This window comes from Papaver somniferum, chromosome 8, assembly GCF_003573695.1.
Source record: "Papaver somniferum cultivar HN1 chromosome 8, ASM357369v1, whole genome shotgun sequence".
Taxonomy (NCBI): domain Eukaryota; kingdom Viridiplantae; phylum Streptophyta; class Magnoliopsida; order Ranunculales; family Papaveraceae; genus Papaver; species Papaver somniferum.
The window spans coordinates 53,661,580-53,681,223 of NC_039365.1; the positions used below are offsets into that span (position 1 = coordinate 53,661,580).

Genomic DNA, 19,644 nt, shown 5'->3' on the forward strand with positions numbered 1-19,644 from the left:
AAAAACATTAAACAGGGGTAATTTAGCCAGATTAAAATTTAAAACGAATAAATAAAGTGGTCGTTGGAAAAAAAAAGCCCGGGAAATTAATCAAATAAATAACTGTGGTAGTTGAAGTGCACATTGAGACGTAGCTTAACTTCAAGGCAACGGGGACTCAGCAACCAATTCTATCAGTGTGTTGCTGTTAGTCATATTTGGTGAGATTAGTTTTACCCACAGATATTATCATTCCCCATCTTTTCCAATATCTTCATAAGAAGACTCAAATGACACCATAGAAGCCTCATTGCAGTATCTCTCATTCTTGCCACTCAAAAAACAAAAAAAAAAACCTCTCATTCTTTCTCTCTCTAGATCTCATCCAGTTGGTGAACTGAGGTGTAATGGAAGCAAGCGCCGGCCTTGTTGCCGGATCACACAATAGGAATGAACTTGTTGTAATCCACGGCCATGAAGAGGTAATTGATCATTGTTATTTCAAACTCCATTCAAAAATATTGCAATTGAATCTTAATTAAAACTGTTGTTTATATATGTCAAAGAAATATGTATAAGTAAATTAAAGCTGAATAACAAAATCATTTTGTATCCTCGAGCATTATATGGTAACCGGCAGTTTGTATTTTCTTATTATTGTAGCACAAGCCCATGAAGTCGTTGGATGGTCAAGTTTGTGAGATATGCAGCGATGACATTGGCGTCACAGCAGATGGCGATCTGTTTGTTGCTTGTAACGAATGTGGGTTTCCAGTATGCCGGCCATGTTATGAGTACGAAAGAAGAGAAGGGACCCAACTTTGTCCACAGTGCAAAACCCGATACAAGCGTCTCAAAGGTTATTTTAGTTTAGATCCCCATTTAAATCCATGTACGTAAATGAGTTCCAGGTCTAGTACTAGCTCATCAAGTGTTATACTAATAGATTTTCTTAATCTTGATTATTATAATTAAGGGAGTCCAAGAGTGGAAGGTGATGAAGATGAAGAAGATGTCGATGATATTGAGTATGAGTTCAATATCGACGATGATGAAAGCAAAAAACAACAACATATTGTGGAATCGATGCTTCACGGGAAAATGAGCTATGGCAGGGGTCCAGAGGATGACGAAAATAACATTCAATTTCATCCTGTTATAACTTCTAGATCTCGACAGGTAATTAAATCAGTTTTGGGATCTAACTTCTTTCGGTTTTATTATGGGTCGTAAATATGATTTTTCATGAATGCAGGTAAGTGGCGAGTTCCCACTATCTAATAATGGTGAACCATCGTCCACGCTTCACAAACGCATACATCCTTATCCTACATCTGAACCAGGTATGTATATATATATATATATATATATCGACTAGCTAGGGAACCAATTCTGTTCTTTCCTTGTCCTCAAACATACACATTCAATGCGAAAATTGTGCAGGCACTGCAAGATGGGATGACAAGAAAGAGGGTACCTGGAAGGAACGGATGGATGACTGGAAATCCAAACAAGGAAACCTTGGTCATGACCATGATGACGACATGGTAGACCCAGACATGGCAATGTAGGTTACATAGTAATCTTAAAATATATGCACAAGCTCAGTCTCATAAATTTATGATTATGATTTTTCCTCAATCATAACATTATTATTAAATAAATAATACAGGAATGATGAAGCAAGGCAGCCACTGTCAAGGAAAGTACCAATAGCATCAAGTAAGGTCAACCCTTATCGTATGATTATCGTGATCCGTCTCGTAGTCCTCTGTTTCTTTCTTCGATATCGGATACTAAACCCAGCTCATGATGCCATCGGCCTGTGGCTTACTTCAATCGTCTGTGAGATATGGTTTGCTATTTCGTGGATCCTCGATCAGTTTCCGAAATGGTATCCAATAGATCGTGAGACATATCTCGATCGTCTTTCCCTCAGGTATATACGAACAAACTAACTTACATACTAACGTACTTATAAGTTGGGTTGGCCTGGCTAGTAAGAATTGGTCGATGTCGTGAAACAAACATATGACATGTTGTTGTTGTACCCAGATATGAGAGGGAAGGTGAGCCATCAATGCTTTCACCGGTAGATATATTTGTAAGTACTGTGGATCCATTGAAGGAGCCTCCATTAGTTACGTCCAACACAGTCTTATCAATCTTAGCTGTCGACTACCCGGTTGAGAAAATCTCATGCTATGTTTCTGATGATGGAGCATCCATGCTTTCGTTCGAATCACTTTCCGAAACTGCTGAATTTGCTCGGAAATGGGTTCCTTTCTGTAAGAAGTTTTCCATCGAACCTCGAGCTCCAGAGATGTATTTCTCTCTCAAAGTCGACTATCTTAAGGATAAAGTCCAACCGACTTTCGTTAAGGAACGCCGAGCAATGAAGGTTGTTTTTCTTGATGTTGATGAATTTACTCAAGGCCTTAGTGTCAACAGAGCTTTTTACTGAATTTAATTAAAAATTGTTTAATTTATGCAGAGGGAATATGAAGAATTTAAGGTTCGCATAAATGCATTAGTATCCAAGGCCTTGAAGGTCCCCGTAGAAGGATGGATCATGCAAGACGGTACACCCTGGCCTGGAAACAACACAAAGGACCATCCTGGTATGATACAAGTGTTTCTTGGTCATAGTGGAGGTCATGATACTGAAGGAAATGAACTTCCCCGTTTGGTTTACGTCTCTCGTGAAAAGAGGCCTGGGTTTACTCATCACAAGAAAGCTGGTGCCATGAATGCTCTGGTGATTGATTACCTTTAACAATCTTGTTTTTTTCAACTCTAATCCATCCTTACATAGAAACAAACAACTAACCCCTCATTTGTTTGCTATATATATATATATATATATGAAGGTACGAGTATCGGCTGTGCTTACAAATGCTCCATTCATGTTGAATTTGGACTGTGATCACTACTTGAATAACAGTAAAGCTGTTAGAGAAGCAATGTGTTTCTTAATGGACCCACAAATCGGAAGAAAAGTTTGTTTTGTTCAATTCCCTCAGAGATTCGATGGTATTGATAGGAACGATAGATATGCCAACAGAAATACTGTCTTCTTCGATGTAAGTCATAAAATAGTTTTTTTGCCACCTGAAAATGCTGGTCCTTGGTAATCTCATTATGGTCCGTTTTGCAGATTAACATGAAAGGTCTAGATGGACTTCAAGGTCCTGTATATGTTGGAACCGGATGTGTCTTTAAAAGACAAGCTTTATATGGCTATGACCCTCCAAAAGGTCCTAAACGTCCAAAGATGGTAAGCTGTGATTGTTGCCCCTGTTTCGGTCGCCGCAGAAAGTACCCCAAACATGGCAAGGGTGGAGCTAGTTTGAACGAAGACGGATCAAGTGCTAACGTTGAAGGTTTTTCTAACATCTACGGAGTAGTATTTACTATCTTTGACTTCACCTCCCACTAAAATAATTGTCTTTTTTTTACTTCATGTAGAATTCAATGACGACGATAAACAACTACTGATGTCCCAAATGAATTTCGAAAAGAAATTTGGACAGTCGGCGACATTTGTTACTTCAACATTGATGGAATACGGAGGGGTCCCTCCTTCTTCAAGTCCTGCTGCTTTGCTCAAGGAAGCAATTCATGTCATTAGCTGTGGGTACGAAGATAAGACTGAATGGGGGTTGGAGGTAATTGGCATGCATGACTACTCATCTAGAATTTATTTATAACTTGTACATTTTTCTAAATATTATATAGTACAAATTTGCAGTTGGGTTGGATTTACGGGTCTATTACAGAAGACATTTTGACGGGTTTCAAGATGCATTGCCGAGGTTGGAGATCAATATATTGTATGCCAAAGTTGCCTGCATTCAAGGGATCGGCACCCATCAATCTATCAGACCGTCTTAATCAGGTTCTTCGTTGGGCTCTTGGTTCAGTTGAGATCTTCTTCAGTCGCCATAGTCCTTTATTGTATGGTCATAAGAAGGGACACCTTAAATGGCTTGAACGGTTAGCATACATAAACACAACTGTCTACCCTTTCACTTCCTTACCTCTGCTCGCGTATTGTACTCTTCCAGCAATTTGCTTGCTTACAGGAAAATTCATAATGCCAACGGTAATAACAAACACATTAAACCGGCCTTCTCTAATTTATTTTTGTTTAAATTTTGTTGATGCATGTTGTTTGTGTTCCAGATAAGTACTTTCGCAAGTCTATTCTTCATTGCTTTATTTATCTCCATCTTTGCAACGGGCATACTGGAATTGAGATGGAGTGGAGTAAGCATTGAAGAGTGGTGGAGAAATGAGCAGTTTTGGGTTATTGGCGGTGTATCAGCACATTTCTTCGCAGTGGTGCAAGGACTACTTAAAGTCTTAGCTGGAATAGATACCAACTTCACTGTCACATCTAAGGCTTCCGAGGATGGAGATTTCGCAGAACTTTATGCATTCAAATGGACTACTCTTCTCATCCCTCCAACCACTCTTCTGATCATTAACCTTGTTGGAGTAGTTGCAGGCATATCTGATGCTATTAGCAATGGATATCAATCTTGGGGTCCGCTCTTCGGAAAATTATTTTTTGCCTTTTGGGTCATCGTCCATTTATACCCCTTCCTAAAGGGTCTCATGGGAAGACAAAACAGGACGCCGACAATTGTTGTCATATGGTCTGTGCTATTGGCTTCAATATTCTCCTTGCTTTGGGTTCGAATCGACCCATTCATAGTAAAGACCAAGGGCCCTGATGTTAAACAATGCGGGATCAACTGCTGAAAGGCTTCTTATGGTTTAATCTTCTTCTTGCAAATGAGGATGCACATTCTGGATGTCTAAATTGGCATATAGGTGTAGCAGAACGAAATAATAACCAGCGGGAAGTTGTGTATTGTAAATTGCAATTGTTTGGGTTATCTACTTCCGTTTCAGAAGTTGTTGAAATTTACTAGGATTTGATAGATCTTCTTTGTGATGTAAAATGAGTATGGAACACCAAAGGGAAACATCCTATCCGAAATTTAAGGGCATGATCAAGATTTTGACGAAATGTACATACTGATGCCAGAATTGGGACCAACAGTTGCAACTCGAATGCTAAATTGGTAACTCACGAGAACTAATTCACGTCAAGACTGTTTATCATGCCCTCCTAAACTGTCTGAAATTCTATTTGATAAACGGGGGTCCATACAGTGAGAAAAAAAGTGGAGAAAAAGATGATATCAAGCAACAAAAACTACTTTCCAGGGAGAATTTATAAAGTAACCCCATATATTGACCTCGTTTTTTTGTTATCCCTGTTTTTTAGAAATTTTTGTTATCCCTGTTTTTTAGAAATTTTCTAAAGTGTCCCAACTATTTAGTTTTCCATCCTAGTTAGTCAACACTAGTTTACTTTCTTTAAAGTTTACTTCTTTACCATTTACTTGTTAGTGTGTTTACCTTCTACATCAACGTTTACCTTCTACATCATTTTTTCAATTTGTCGAGCTCGGTTCAGGATCGTGTCATCATTTTCAGGTTTGTTTCATCATTACCTGAAAGGGTTCATCATTCCGAAGTGTCTTGGGATTTTTGGTTGGTGGAGAATCAATCTTCTACAATATTTTTCCGGTTAGTCGAGCTTCAGGGTCATTACACCACTTTCAGGTTCGTCGAGCATAGTTCAGGATCGTTACACCCTCTTTCAGGATCGTCGAATCATTATTCTCTCTACCAAGGAGATGTAGTTCATGGGTAAATAGGACTTTTAATAGGAAAGATAACTACCACCTAGCACTTAACTGGATGGAATTTACCTTTTGAATAAAACGGGGTACTTTGGAAAATTTGTAAAAAAATGAGGGTAATTTTGAAGTGTACATTTCAAAACAGGGGTACTTTATAAAATATCCCTACTTTCTAACTAGTGATCAAGAAGCAGGAAAACAAAGAACATAATACAAAACTTGTAAACATGTTAGAATGGCAAACTTTTCTTCTCGGTATAACAGAATCATGTAGTTTACTAGCTTTTTCTTCTGTATAAGCGGGTCTGGTAAACCAATAAGGCAATAGCCATAACTTAGTTGCTACAACAACAAAAAAAAAATCACCATTTTCCCAGTTTCAATTTTCTGAATAAAAAAAAACACGCTTTTGCACCACAGATAGGGGACTATTAAGTCTGACAGGTGGTTACAGCAGTATCATTATCTCAACTTCATTGAAGCGAATTCCGTTGCTATGTCCATGGCTTCCTTCATGTGTGTCGCATCAGTACCCTGGAATTCAATCAATTTCCACATTTAAACATACTATACACTGAAGTTAAAAAGACCACTTGGTTCCCAACTGAAATATGTATTTTCCAAAACCTAGGATGAACCGAAAATGGACACACTTTCTGTGAAAGCACCCAAGGTTCTTAGGATTGCAGCACAAAGCATGTTCAAGAAACAACCTAACCAATGTACTTTTCAGGGACAGTATCTCTGAATAATAAATGAACTAGATCGTGAACTAATCACAGCCGATGTTCCCGACTGTGTCAGACGACAAGTGAAACAATATAATGACAGTAATTTAATTTCCAACCTGGCCTTGCGCGAGACCACCCTTTCCTTTACCGCATCTCCCTTTTATTGGACCAAGAGCAGCTGTCAACCACTCGGACACCTCTAACCCTTTGCTAGTATCTCCATTCACAGGTACCCCGGCATACACTACAGCCTTGTTTGTGACTGCATCTTTGCTAAATACCATAATTGGTAATCCCTGTCAGCAGAAAATGGAGGTCATCATAAACACTTAACCACTATTATTTACTGCGGAGGGTCTTTCTGTAACCCATTTGCTACACACTGAAATCCTCTGCTTCCTCCTTTAATTCCACTCTGATGTTATGTTTAAAAATAAAAGATTTGACACCCATGGTGCTGTTTATCATTTCCAACCCATTTTCAAAACAGAGCATATCCAGGTGTTCTAAACCCACATTTGAATCATGGGTCAAGAGTGCATCCAATTTCATATTATCTAAGAAAAAGTAACCCCTAATGTGAATACGTATCTCATTACAGGAAATAGATACCTCATCCTTGCGTTATAAAAGCACAATAGACAGACTTAAATGCAGTCCCCTTTGAGAACAGTATTAGTAATTGAAAACCGAGAGCAAGTTAAAAGAAATAACAACCTTCTTTTCCATAACTTTCAGAACTGCTTCACGGGCTGCAGCTGGGTCAAGACCCACATCAATAGGAGATATGCAGAAAGCTTTTCCATCTGCAATAGCAGTCTCTGCCATCTCTGTAGCAACCTTAACAGCTTTCTGCGTATTTTCTTCAGCTATTTTCTTTTGGGCCTTTCTGATTTGATCCTGAATAGAAAGAGTTTTTCTTAACTTGATTCACTGTATCATAAAGAAATCGAAACATACTCGCACATGTGAATACAAATAGGGATGTTCAACTACAATACCTGAAGTTTGGAGACCCTGTCTTTCAAATCTGCTTTCATAGGTGCTGGAATAGTTGCGGCATCCAACAGATTCTTAAGAGCAGCTACTTTCTGAAGATGAAAAAAATATAATAGAGCAATAATGCTGTTTGAGAAAGGGAAGGTAAGAAAATACAAGGTCGATAACTTAGAGGTTAGTTCCAAAAAATATACATTAAAACGTGCAGTAAGATGGCAGTGGAGTGAAGTTATCATGAATCTAAAAAGGCAGGATTTTTTTTCTGAGTACCTTTTCGAGAGTGCTACCCTCTAACTTGAATGCCTCACTAATTTGTAGATCTATTTCTTTCGCCAAATGTATTGCCTCGAATGCACCACCAGTTGTGACAGCAGTTATTCTGCGGATACCCTTAGCAATTCCCTCCTCCGATAAAAGAGCAAAGGCTTTTGCGTCTCGCGTATTTGAGATATGAGTTCCTAGTTAAAAAGATTTTAGAGCATGATAACAACTAATCGGGAAGACCACCAAATTTGAATACAGTTTACTGATTTCTAAAGTTAAAAAGCCGGTAATATTTTCTGACACACAGGAGTGCTCATTTTTGTAATGCACTGTATTCAGAAGTCCAAACTGAAGCCTCCATAATCTACTTGTGCTTTTTGAATTTCTCATGCATTTTCATAATCCCGCATTTATTTTGAAAAGATAAATTATACTTTCAGGAAACCTTCAGCAGCATGAGCAATAAAACATACCTCCACAAAATTCTGTCGAGATTGTTAACCATTCTTTATTATCAGGATCAGCAAGGAGATCCTCTACCTTCCTACCAATTGCCACAACTCTAACTGGGTCAGGGTACACCTGAATCGACACGTTAAACGAAAATTTAATGATGATCTAGTCATACTTAGAAGGTCAGACTATGGTTGAGCAAATTCTTTTAAATTAAATCTGATTTCTAAGAGAACAAAGCAGCTTACTTCTCCAAAAACAGCTCGTAAACCATTGATACGCTTAGCATCAGCAAGAGTTGCCTCCGTGGTGTAAACATCCATTTCATCATCGATTTGTTTGTTCACAATTGACTCAATTTTCCTCAAATCATTAGGAGGAATGGGCTTGCCTGACAAAAAGTAAATGTAAGTTAAATTCAGGCCAAATAGCAAGAGTTCTTTTTTTCTCCACTTTATTCATTTGTTTTCATAAGCCTGATGAAAAAATTTAACAAAGAATATTATACCATGGGAGAAATCAAAACGCAACTTCTCTGGAAGAACAATAGATCCCTTCTGATCAACATGAGGACCAAGTACTTCCTGCATTTGTGCAATAGAGTTACTTACACAACAATTGAGAGATAGATTATCCGCTAGATCCTAAAAGATCATCAAAAATGAATGTGGAATACCTTTAGAGCATAATTAAGCATGTGGGTACAAGTGTGGTTTGGGGCAATAAGAGCACGCCTGTCATAGTTAACCTGTTCAAATCATCACCAGACAAATAAACAAATAAGAAAAGACGAACAACTACAGTAAAATGACAACAAGAGAAAGCAAAAGAGTTTGTGTAACTTACTTTACAGGTCACTTTATCACCCACAGAAATTTTGCCAGTCTCTCCAGTGAAAGAACCAATATGAATAACAAACCCACCAAAAACTTGAACACTACAAACTTGAAATGACCCAGAGGAGCACACAATGGACCCGGTATCAAATATCTGAGACCAGATGAATAAGTTAGGCAAGAGAAGGAGTATTTGCAGGACGCAAAGAAGATTACCATGTGAACATACAAAAAGCAAGACATGATTCAGTTAGGATTCTGGAGGCAGCAGTTGTTTAGTTTATACGCAGTCTTTAACTACCATATCTTCAAATAGCTTCGCTGGCAATATCCCTATAGGATGCAACTAGTGCAGGCATTTGGTTCAGTAAATGTTCTAGATATTTTACATCAAGACTAGAAGAAAACAAGAATTTAGTATCTGTAAGTGTGTACATACTGTATGCAAATCAATAACAGTCAGTATCAAATCTGGCCAACCATGCTAGGTGTGCAACCACACGTTGTACCAGGGCCAGGACTGCGGTTTCAACACATAGCACCATAGACCATTTATGGATCACTTTTTATTATAGCTACTTTTTCAAAACATGCGAGTCTAAAGGTTACTGGTGCTTCACATTGGGATGATTGATGAGTTATGAAATGCATCAAAAAAAAAAAATTATAATATTTAGCAAGTTGTTAAGTACCTGACCACCTTGTTCAGCATAAAAGCTTGTTGTTTCCATAATAATACCAACTTCATCACCAACACTAGCACTGGTCATATATTCTGCGCCATTGTATATAGCTTTTACTACACTCTCGTGGTCCTACAAGGAATACAGACAAATTAACTCAAGCTGATTGATAACAATTGAGAATTTGAAAATTCAACGAACTCCAATTTCCTACTTAAAATCCAAGAAACGGAAGGAAGAATGTGAGAAGAAAAAAACGAAGGAGAACCAACATAGTTAAATGCAACATAGAGAAGTGGTTACCAATAGAATACAGGAATCTGCAAATGTAAGCAAGATGAATGATGAAGAAGAAATTGGAAAACAATAAACATTTTGTATATGATGACTACATGTAAACATGCAATAAGTAGCTATACCTGGGCTACAGAGAAAAACTTTTTACCTGCTGGAAATGGAGAATCCATAGATACATAATACAACAACCCACTACCTCGAACATTTATATTTTTTCACAAGCAATTTAGTAATACTAAGGACATCGTGCAATTTGCCAAAAAACCAAAGAAACAAACGTAAAGATGCTTCATTCTACCAACCTTATTCCAGATAAACTTGTAGTTATCATCTGTTGGAAAGACTCCCCTCCTGTGCAATTCTGAAGTGGCATCAGCATCCATGACAATAGCACCACCAACTTGCTGCCAGATATATTTGTAAGTACAATAGAGTACGAACAAGTCAGGGAAGTTATAAGTACACTTCCAACAGAAAATTTTCTCTTTAAATGGTATATACAGCACACTTTATCCGGTAGAAGCATAATCAAGATCAGACCATAAATATTACATGGGATTTACGAGGCTAGATGCAATTGTAGGACCTCGATAAGCTGCCTAGGCGAACACACATGCGGTGTATCAAAAGCACAGACTTTAAACACTGAAAGGAAAATTTTGACTAAGTTTGACTTTTGTGTTCTTAAATAAACTGCCCTCCCACTAGTTTATAAATAACACTCCAGCAATAGTTTTTATATAAAAAAAATAGCAATTACAAGTTTACACAAAATCTTATCAAAATCGTATTAAAAATGTAAAAAACATTAGTTTGGTTGTTTCGCCACCAGAAAGAGGAGCTATGTCTCAAGTAGCACTGTTCTTTAAAAAAAAAAATACACCTACAAAAACAAAGTTAATTAAGCTGGCACACTTGCCATCTTCAATTAGTTCATAATGTCACAAGACACAAGATCCAAAATAGCAAACTTTATAAAGAGAAAGAAAATCATCAAGAAAATGATATAAATAAGAAAGAACAAATGGTAATCTAAAATAAGTTGGGAAATTTTGGTCCTCGGGGCATAATTTAGATATCTTATAAAAATAGCCAGATGACAAAAAAATGCACAAGGCAGATGAAAAAACACCTTAGTCTGGGCTCTCCTGGATCTATTTCTTGCTTCCTCCATTGCATCCTCGAAACCCTTCGCATCAACTAGCAGGCCTCTTTCTTCTGCCATCAGCTGATAGGCATAAGGTAGCTTAGGTGCTGTAGCAAAATCTACATCCTTTAAGTGTTAAAAATATGAAAGCTTAACTACAATTTCTAGATTACAAACCTGAGTTAGATCCAAAGGAAACCCATATGTATCCCATAAGAGAAAAGCATCCTGCAAACTATCAAGAGTCAGATTCTATATCCATACGAAAAAGCACACTTCCCAGTATCTCATGAGATTGACTTTTGAACTCTTCAGCTATGGGGGAAAAAAACAGGTGTGTCAAACGACTAAGCATGATGACTTCCCAGAATAAGCTCTGCACAACTCATTCTCTCAAGTGTGGAGACTAACATAATAACAGTGAAAAACGAAAGCATTATGATCTAAGTACATTTGGTATACGAACAAAAAGGATGCCGATAAAATTAGCCAGCATGCTTTAACTTATCGCCTCAAAGAGTACCGTGATGGTAATTATATATTTCAGAAATAGTTTGAAAGGCTTCTCAAGGCAAGTTGACAGATTAAAAACAAGTACTGTACTACAACCTACATGATTCAAAAAGAAAAAACAATAGCAACAAACCAAATCGGTGACACTCACCTGTCCACTTAATACTTTCCCCTCGAGATCTTGAGCAGCCTTCTTAAACTTCTCAATACCCTGGAGGCAGGTCAAAGGTCAGCTAAGCTTCTGAAGTTATTTGCAAAGTACATCAGTAACATGATACCTAAGTGACGTTCTTAAGAGTTGGTAGAGAGAGAGAGAGAGATGAACTTCAGCATGATACCTTAAGTAATGTCCTTCCAAAACTTGTTTCCTCTTCTGAGATAGTGTTTCTAATATTCACTTCATGATGCCTCAATTCTGGAAAGACATCTCCCATCAATTCCACCACAACTCTTACAAGTCTAGACACAGGCACAAGCACAAACAATTAGAGAGAGGGCCAAAACGAATACAAAACACAGTTACTGCACGCATCAGATTCAATTAAGCTTTCAGCTAAACAATTTATTGAGACAGCTAAAATACTCGTGTGCAGATTCTGGCATAAAATAATGATGTATATCCTTCATCCCTAGCCCTGAAAGGAAAAGATTTTATCTCGTATACTTTCCATGTTAAGAAGATATGAGTTTCAAAAGTTTTTATCGTGCATCCTTGAGCCTCAACAGCTTTATTGTGCATCAGCCTAAAGCAGTTCAATCCATGGAAGTTTTATTGAATAGAATTCATACCCACTGAAGAAACCTTCTTGACCTTTAAGTACTTCACTTCCATAGCGCACTGCTCGTCTAAGAATGCGACGCAGGACATATTCACGACCCTCATTGCCTACATGTGGTATATCAAAGTGAGTCCAAATAATTTATTATTCACAAATATGAAAAATCAAATATAAAAACTGATACTGAATTAAGACGGCTCTAATGCATAACCAAAAAACAAATAACCTAAGAAACCACACAGAAAGAAACTCTTTTTAGCTTAATTAAGCTTTGCCTGGGGAGTTTGATAGTTCTTATATGAGACACCAGTTGAGCCTCAGCTTCGATAAAGGAGGTGATATGCTTATTAATTGGGCATATGAATGAAAGTAAGAGAGCGACAACACAACAGGATAGGAACTGAACAATTAAACACTCATTTTCAGCTTTAGACATTTCACCTGGACGAGATCCATCTGCAATCGCAAAAGAAAGAGTTCTAATATGGTCAGCCACAACCCTGTAAGCCATGTCAATTTTGTCCACATCATCTGCTCCAACTTTTCCAAAGTATGGTCGAGCTCCGGTGGCCTAAATTTAAATCATAAACGTTAAAAATACTTTTCAATCAATATCCTGCCTCTTATGAAGTTAGATTTTACAACTAAACTAAGCGAACATCAAATGCTCACATGCGTATACAGATGATATCATGAAAGTAAGGAAAAATTAAAAGAAAAAAAAGCTTCTCTAATAAATGGAATTTGGTTCGAGTCAACACTTGGATTCAAGAAAAATGGGTTGAAACTCCACGAATAGTAAGAAACAGGTCAATAGGCTAAGCCACAAAGGACAGAGAAGATAATCCATAGTTAGGCAAGGAAACAAAAAAGTGGCCACCGTGAAACCTCATATCTATGACTAAGTGAAAAAGATTAACAAGATTCAAATGTCACTTTCAAACTCCCAAGAACAACGGCACCATCTTACACCATATCTTACATCCCTCACAAATTTAGTCATGTTTGGCCTAGCTTACTCCCTTAACCTCAAGTAATATATGGATTGAGAATAAACATAGAATACACATGCATAAACAACATATGATCTTTGTAAGATAAAGAATAAAAGCGGAAGACGAGATTACTGCATTATCACCATACTTGTTGGATTGCATAAAAAATGGGCATGAACACATCCGTGTCATAGTTGCTCATTTTGTTTTGAAGAATCGAAGTCAACCGCTCAAAACCCATTCCAGTGTCTACATGCTTAGAAGGGAGAGGTTTCAGAGAGCCATCTGCTTCCCTGTTGAACTGCGAAAGAGAAAGAAACAGAAGTAAGGTTAGTTAAACAAAGTGAGGGAACATAACATAGCCTAAAGAAGTGGTTACAAATGAATTACTTAGTGAACCATTACCCATTGGCAAAGTTTTTACCTGAATAAATACAAGATTCCATATCTCAATGCATGTTGGATCGTCATTGTTGACCAATGAAGCAGCATCTCGGTTGCCAATTCTATCAAAATGGATTTCTGTGCAAGGTCCGCAAGGACCAGTATCTCCCATCTCCCAGAAGTTATCCTAATGATGGTATAATAAAGGCAAAAGTATACTTGAGCTCAAGATAGTATTTCAATTGACGTTTCACCAATCTATCACTATATATAAAGGGAACTCCCCTTGCTACAGTGTTTTTGAAGCTGCAAATTCTATCTGACCATTTTACCCCTATGTCTTACATGATCAACAAAATACTCTATAAATAAAAATGAGGGCGTAATGGTAATTTAAATTGTTGGCGAGCAAAACTTTCTATTTAGAAATTTGAACGGACCCTACGTGCGTAGGGCGCGGTCTTCTAGTGGTAATAAAGAGAACTTCACTGTCTAGCATAGGTATAAAGAATATTACTTAAAGAAAATAGATGTATGGTTCTAAATGAGTCTCATTTGTTTCTTCCACCATAACTTAACTGAAAGTGTAATTATTAATTCAACGTTGTCCAGATGTAACAAGTGATATCGTAACTAATTTTACATTCCTAATAATCCTATGAATAAGCCACCAGGCCACCACCACAAAGTTAGTTCAATAATAAATATGACCAGCAAGAAGAATAACCTATGAATTATTTATGATGATGAGCTATATCACAGCATTTTCTATTTAAATAAATATATCGATGTATTCTGAAAATGAAATATCTAGTATCTACAACCATTACATTCATCAAGTCTGTAATCAACATTAATTTATACGTTTTGAATGATTGCAAAAGCAATTAGGATTCTGTTGGTTCGCTAGTTTGAACGGCTAATTTACCACATCAAAACTTTAAAATGTGTTACATCAACTCTGGATTTCTTTTTCTCTTTTTTTTTTTGGGGGGGAGGGGGCAGAAATCATGTGAAACCATGAGACTTTTTATCTATACTCAAGACAAATTATATCTACCGGAAACATACCTTGCACCCAAAGGGCAATACGCGAGCAGGTGGCAAAAATTTCAGCCATATATCTCTTGCTTCATTATCAGCTTCAAGGCCCAATTTCTCGTCACCACCAAAATACGTTGCGTATATACGGTCAGCGGGTAGCTTATACACCTGGGGATCAAATATCATTAGCTAAATACCAAACTCTCAGTGTTTCATAAAGATTACAAGAGAAACGAACAACCAGCATAGCATGTGTCAATACATAATACAAGTTGGCCGACTGAGCAAAGAAACAAGAAAGGCATATACTGTATGAAATTCTATTTCATCCTACTATCAAAAAATACCTTTTCTGACAAGTATAATAATGAGATAAAAGAAACGTTGAAGTTCAAAAACTCAACCAGTTCCACTTAACAAACCTGCGTTAGAAGCTCCCATGCCCATGAAATAGCTTGAGTTTTGAAGTAATCTCCGAAGGACCAGTTACCAAGCATCTCAAAAAATGTGTGATGGTAGGTATCTTTCCCAACATCATCCAGATCATTATGCTTGCCACCAGCACGAATACACTTTTGAGTATCACAAGCACGCTTGAGCTTACTTAAGGACGTGTTAGGATCAGCAGTTCCTAGGAAAATTGGCTTGAACTGGTTCATGCCTGTAAATACCATACCATGTTATGAGACCTTAATATCTATAATTAAGTAATAACATACTTAAATAGCTAAAACAAAATTCAAATCATAGCTAAAATAAAATCCAAATCCCGAAAAGGGATTAGCTATATAAATTCATACAAACTTATCACGGATTTGATATTTCAAAATAGGAAGGCGATGAGATAGAGAGACGAACCAGCATTAGCAAAGAGAAGAGTAGGATCATTAACAGGAACAACAGGACTAGACGGCCAATTCGTGTGATCTTTTTGTTGGAAGAAACTAATAAAAGTCTCTCTCACTTTGTTAGCAGGCCAATCTGTAGTCGTCGGCTCGATTCCTGGCATCTTCTTTGTTGTTGTCGTAGTAGTAGTAATTGTAGAGAATGAAAGTGAAGATGTTTTGGGTAAACAAGATGTAGAAGCAGCAGAAGCAGAAAGGTGGAATGGGAAGTTTGTATTTGAGAAAACCCTAACCCTAGAGATAATTGAATGCCGTAATCTCCAAAACCCCATCCATTTAATCTCCTCTCTCTTCTCTTTTGTCTCTGATTACACAACGTTTTTTCAACTTCTATCGCCGATGTTTTGACCTGGTATCTGAATTCCTCGTATTTGGGGTTTCATTTATTTATTTTTTGTCAAATTGCTCTCCACTTTAGCTCAACAACTAACGAAATCGGGTGGGGTGTTAGATCGCGACGCACGTTTTAGCCACGAAGATGAGGGGGACGACTGCTACAGGGGAGATTATTTTTACCAAATTAAGGGATCAAATAGGTCATCAATGAGTGCAAGTTTGTGCACCACTCTAAAACCGAGCTGCACATTCCGGCCATTGCTATTGGATACTTTTTGTATAAGAAAATCGCTATTGGTATTTCCCTTGTATTTTAGTTTCCAAATTTCGACAAAAATGTTTTCTATACATTGCGCGCTCTCTCTTTTGATTTTATATGTTTTCGTCTTCTTCGTTTAATTTCTGCAACTTCATTAACATTGCAGCAGTAAGCCAACACTAAAGGGAATAATTTTTAAGTAAATTTTACGACTGAACAAAATAAACTCAGTGTTTATATCCATTGAAAGATAGCCATTTCATCAATCAAACAACTCGCGTAAGTTACATTACCCTAATGCAAAATTACACCCAAATTTCAACATGCAATCTGAAGAGGGAAGAATTCATTAAGCCTGAAATCCTAAGAGGGAAGAATTCATTAACCCTGGAAATGGGTCAGGTGCTTGGGAAACACCCGATTACTGTTTTGATCTTAATTTTTAAATCATTAATCAGAATGCAATTAAAAGAATCAACTCTTTATGTAATATTTCGAGTTGATTATCTTTATTCTTAATCACTTGTTAAGAAAAGTGGATTAAATGGTGAATCTTTTTAATTTGAGATTGGGTTGATATACTTCTATTATATTGAAAACTCCAAATTTGTTTCCTAAATAACATAGAGAAAAGAAACAGCTCATGGCAAGTTTTCAGCGTAAGAGAAAATACGAGCAAAATGTTTTTCACTGAGACTGTATGATAACCGGTCCTTGATTCATAGATTGAAGTTGAAAAATTAGAACACGATATAGGTCGGAGGTTCAGATATTCAAACTTTGTTATTGGCATCGGATTATACAAAGAAAAACAAAAGAAACAAAAAGGTGAAATAGTTAGAGAGAGAAAATAAGTCGAGTAGTTTTCGCTCAAAGAAATTCTCCAATAAGGAGAGCCTGAACGTGCACCCCGGTTTTAAAGGGGTGCACAAATTTGAACTCGTCATCAATTATATCAATGGTGGATTTATTGAAACCAGTATAACCATTGACCATCAATATCAGTATATAGTATATCTTCAAATATAATTTGTCTATCTATCTACTCCAAGAAAAGGTGGTGCATATGAGCGTCTGAGATCGTCTGAAATTTTGGAAGATAGAGATTGTGTCTCGTCCCATCTATTTTAACTCTTAAATCAAACTTAAGCTAACTGTGATTTTGAATGGCAAACCCTATTGATCAGTGTTGTAGGTGCAATCAAATTAGTGATCTTAAATCGATTCAATTATAAATAATATAATAGAAGTCAAGTTCGTTACCACGGCGAGTAGTGAGATTTAGTTGTTCAGAGTTTGGTTTTAGATTTTCAAAGTAAATAAACAAAGCAATTAAAAGATTAAGTTATGAGCAATATATATAGAGAGAGAGGTGATCGAGGAATCCTTCTTCGTTACTAAATATTCATCAAAGTAGTATATTCATCCATTCATTAATCGTAGATTATCACCAACCGTAAGATAACAGGTATGCTTAGCTATTTCCAAAATTCCTTAAGACGCTAAACAACAGGTATGCTTAGTCGCCAGATTTTATCCGTCTGAGCCACCTTGAGATACGCTTACAAGATGTAATTCAGTCGAATGCTTTATGGTCTGTGAATTTAGGTTTAACCCTAGCAGTTAGACTCAGTACTTCCGGTCCACTTGCTAGTGTTGCGTTTACACGCGATTGCTTTACAGAATCCCTCTGCAAGGTATCATGTTCTCTACTTGTGTAAGAAATTATTCAACAATTATAGATATCCTAACCCTTACTAACATTACATTAAATCAACAAATTAATTCATTTGGGCACCTAAACAATCTACCAATCAATCTTAATTATTCTTAATAGTAAACACAAATGATAATCATATGAAGAAATCAAAATAGATTTGTATACCAAATCAAATCATATTTTAAACTTAGAATTCATACTCAATCAATTGGGTTTTTAGTTACCCATGGATGTAGTAGCATCCATGTTATACATATGATAAACTAGAGAATAAATCGTTACGATTGATGAAAACCGCTCTGAAAGACTTACTTTTGCTATGTTATATTGTTTCTCCTCTCAAGCTTGCAATATAATGTCAGAAGATGTCTTCTTATTGTTATGGAAGTCCTCTTATATATTAACCATGAGATATAGGTCTTAGAATCCTTTCGGGACCAGGTTTCCCTGTTTTGGAAGTCAAACTACGTCAAAAGGGACCACATGGGTTTGTCTCAGTTGACATAGGTGATTTACAATGAGAAATGCCAACTCTAGGGCTAAAAATAACTCGACTCTTTGCCCCAAAACTTGCTCCTATCGGCATTATTGATTCTCTATGAGCAATGTCGACTGTAGGGATCTAAAATACACCTTTTTTGCCCGAAAATATTGTTAATGTCGGTATTGCATTAGAAATTCCGATTATTACGTACATTGTAGATTGTTTTTTTTTCATCTCAATTATTTTGGTCGTAACTTCTTCGACCGAACTCGGAATGACTTAATTATTTCGTCGTTCACTGCGTACTTTCGCTCTCTTCAAAATGGTATTAAGAACTTCTGGATTTGAGTGATCTGAACTTGGTGATTGTCTCTTCTCATGTTTTTGAGTATTTTTTGCTCCATTTTGTCGCACTTCTTCCACTTCTCTTGTCTCTATACACTTAGATACTAGGAGTGATCCACTTCCTAGCTCTTTCACAGCAATTTCCACTTTTCTTAAGATGATTCACCTAATAGAAACTGTTAGAGCATTGCTTGGTCAAACTCGCATGCGTTGCTATCTCAAGCATGTTTGTCAATGTTAGTGATCAAAACTATAAGTCTTGATTTCTAGCCTATTTATAGATGTCTGGAACTAGGACATAGATTGTGTAGTTGAGCCTTATACTTCACGGCGTTCATCATTTGAAGACGAAGAACTACTAAGGGGAGCTTGTGGAACTTCATCAACAAAAGGTATGTGGAGACTGAAATTCATCTATCACTTGAAAAGTCTATTTCTACTCTATCTCCTATATTGAGACATAAGTCGTGTTATGATATAATTTTCTATTATACACATTTGAGATTCCGAGTTGAGTTTAACTCGCTTACATATTTTTTGGAATATATGTTGGCAAGTTTTCGCTTTCATCTTACATTCTTGACGAAAGTCAAAATATGATCATATAAAAATTGCCGAGTAACATCCAATCATTTGGTGAAGACTTGGAATGTTTCATTATGATAATTTCAATAACTTGAAAATCGCTTTGATGCTAATAGTATGTGAAAACGACTATTGTCATCCTCTAAGAAAGTTTCAATGATTGAAATAAAGAGTTTAGAATCAAGT

The 19,644-nt window shown here is 36.8% G+C and overlaps 2 protein-coding genes across 2 annotated transcripts; one reads left to right on the top strand and one right to left on the bottom strand.

Annotated features, from left to right (window-relative positions):
- Positions 1–386: 386 nt before the first annotated feature.
- Positions 387–5,090, top strand: LOC113301155 (cellulose synthase A catalytic subunit 9 [UDP-forming]-like). Its single transcript, XM_026549922.1, has 13 exons — positions 387–461; positions 643–838; positions 956–1,158; positions 1,235–1,322; positions 1,423–1,546; positions 1,652–1,918; positions 2,035–2,380; positions 2,474–2,737; positions 2,850–3,062; positions 3,137–3,362; positions 3,448–3,647; positions 3,731–4,084; positions 4,165–5,090. Exons 1-13 carry the CDS (start codon positions 387–389, stop codon positions 4,744–4,746), a joined length of 3,138 nt encoding a protein of 1,045 aa, XP_026405707.1. The 3' UTR covers positions 4,747–5,090.
- Positions 5,091–5,907: 817 nt separating this feature from the next.
- On the bottom strand, positions 5,908–16,150 carry LOC113301156 (alanine--tRNA ligase-like). The gene is made up of 23 exons (XM_026549923.1): positions 15,683–16,150; positions 15,247–15,485; positions 14,852–14,992; positions 13,821–13,967; positions 13,545–13,697; positions 12,843–12,972; positions 12,412–12,508; positions 11,961–12,081; positions 11,774–11,833; positions 11,287–11,337; positions 11,095–11,190; positions 10,265–10,366; positions 9,675–9,797; positions 8,993–9,136; positions 8,823–8,894; positions 8,655–8,730; positions 8,395–8,537; positions 8,167–8,275; positions 7,700–7,887; positions 7,432–7,521; positions 7,148–7,330; positions 6,547–6,726; positions 5,908–6,233 (listed from the first exon to the last, which is right to left on the bottom strand). Exons 1-23 carry the CDS (start codon positions 15,999–16,001, stop codon positions 6,162–6,164), a joined length of 3,036 nt encoding a protein of 1,011 aa, XP_026405708.1. The 5' UTR covers positions 16,002–16,150; the 3' UTR covers positions 5,908–6,161.
- Positions 16,151–19,644: the final 3,494 nt, after the last annotated feature.

Bases quoted from the DNA above. Each gene is read 5' to 3' on its own strand.
- LOC113301155 (XM_026549922.1), top strand. From the start codon at position 387: ATGGAAGCAAGCGCCGGCCTTGTTGCCGGATCACACAATAGGAATGAA. The intron at 462-642 runs GTAATTGATCAT...TTATTATTGTAG, and splicing joins TAATCCACGGCCATGAAGAG to CACAAGCCCATGAAGTCGTT. The intron at 1,919-2,034 runs GTATATACGAAC...TGTTGTACCCAG, and splicing joins CTCGATCGTCTTTCCCTCAG to ATATGAGAGGGAAGGTGAGC.
- LOC113301156 (XM_026549923.1), bottom strand. From the start codon at position 16,001: ATGGGGTTTTGGAGATTACGGCATTCAATTATCTCTAGGGTTAGGGTT. The intron at 13,968-14,851 runs GTATGTTTCCGG...TACCATCATTAG, and splicing joins TATTGCCCTTTGGGTGCAAG to GATAACTTCTGGGAGATGGG. The intron at 12,973-13,544 runs GTATGGTGATAA...ATTTAAATTTAG, and splicing joins TTTTTTATGCAATCCAACAA to GCCACCGGAGCTCGACCATA.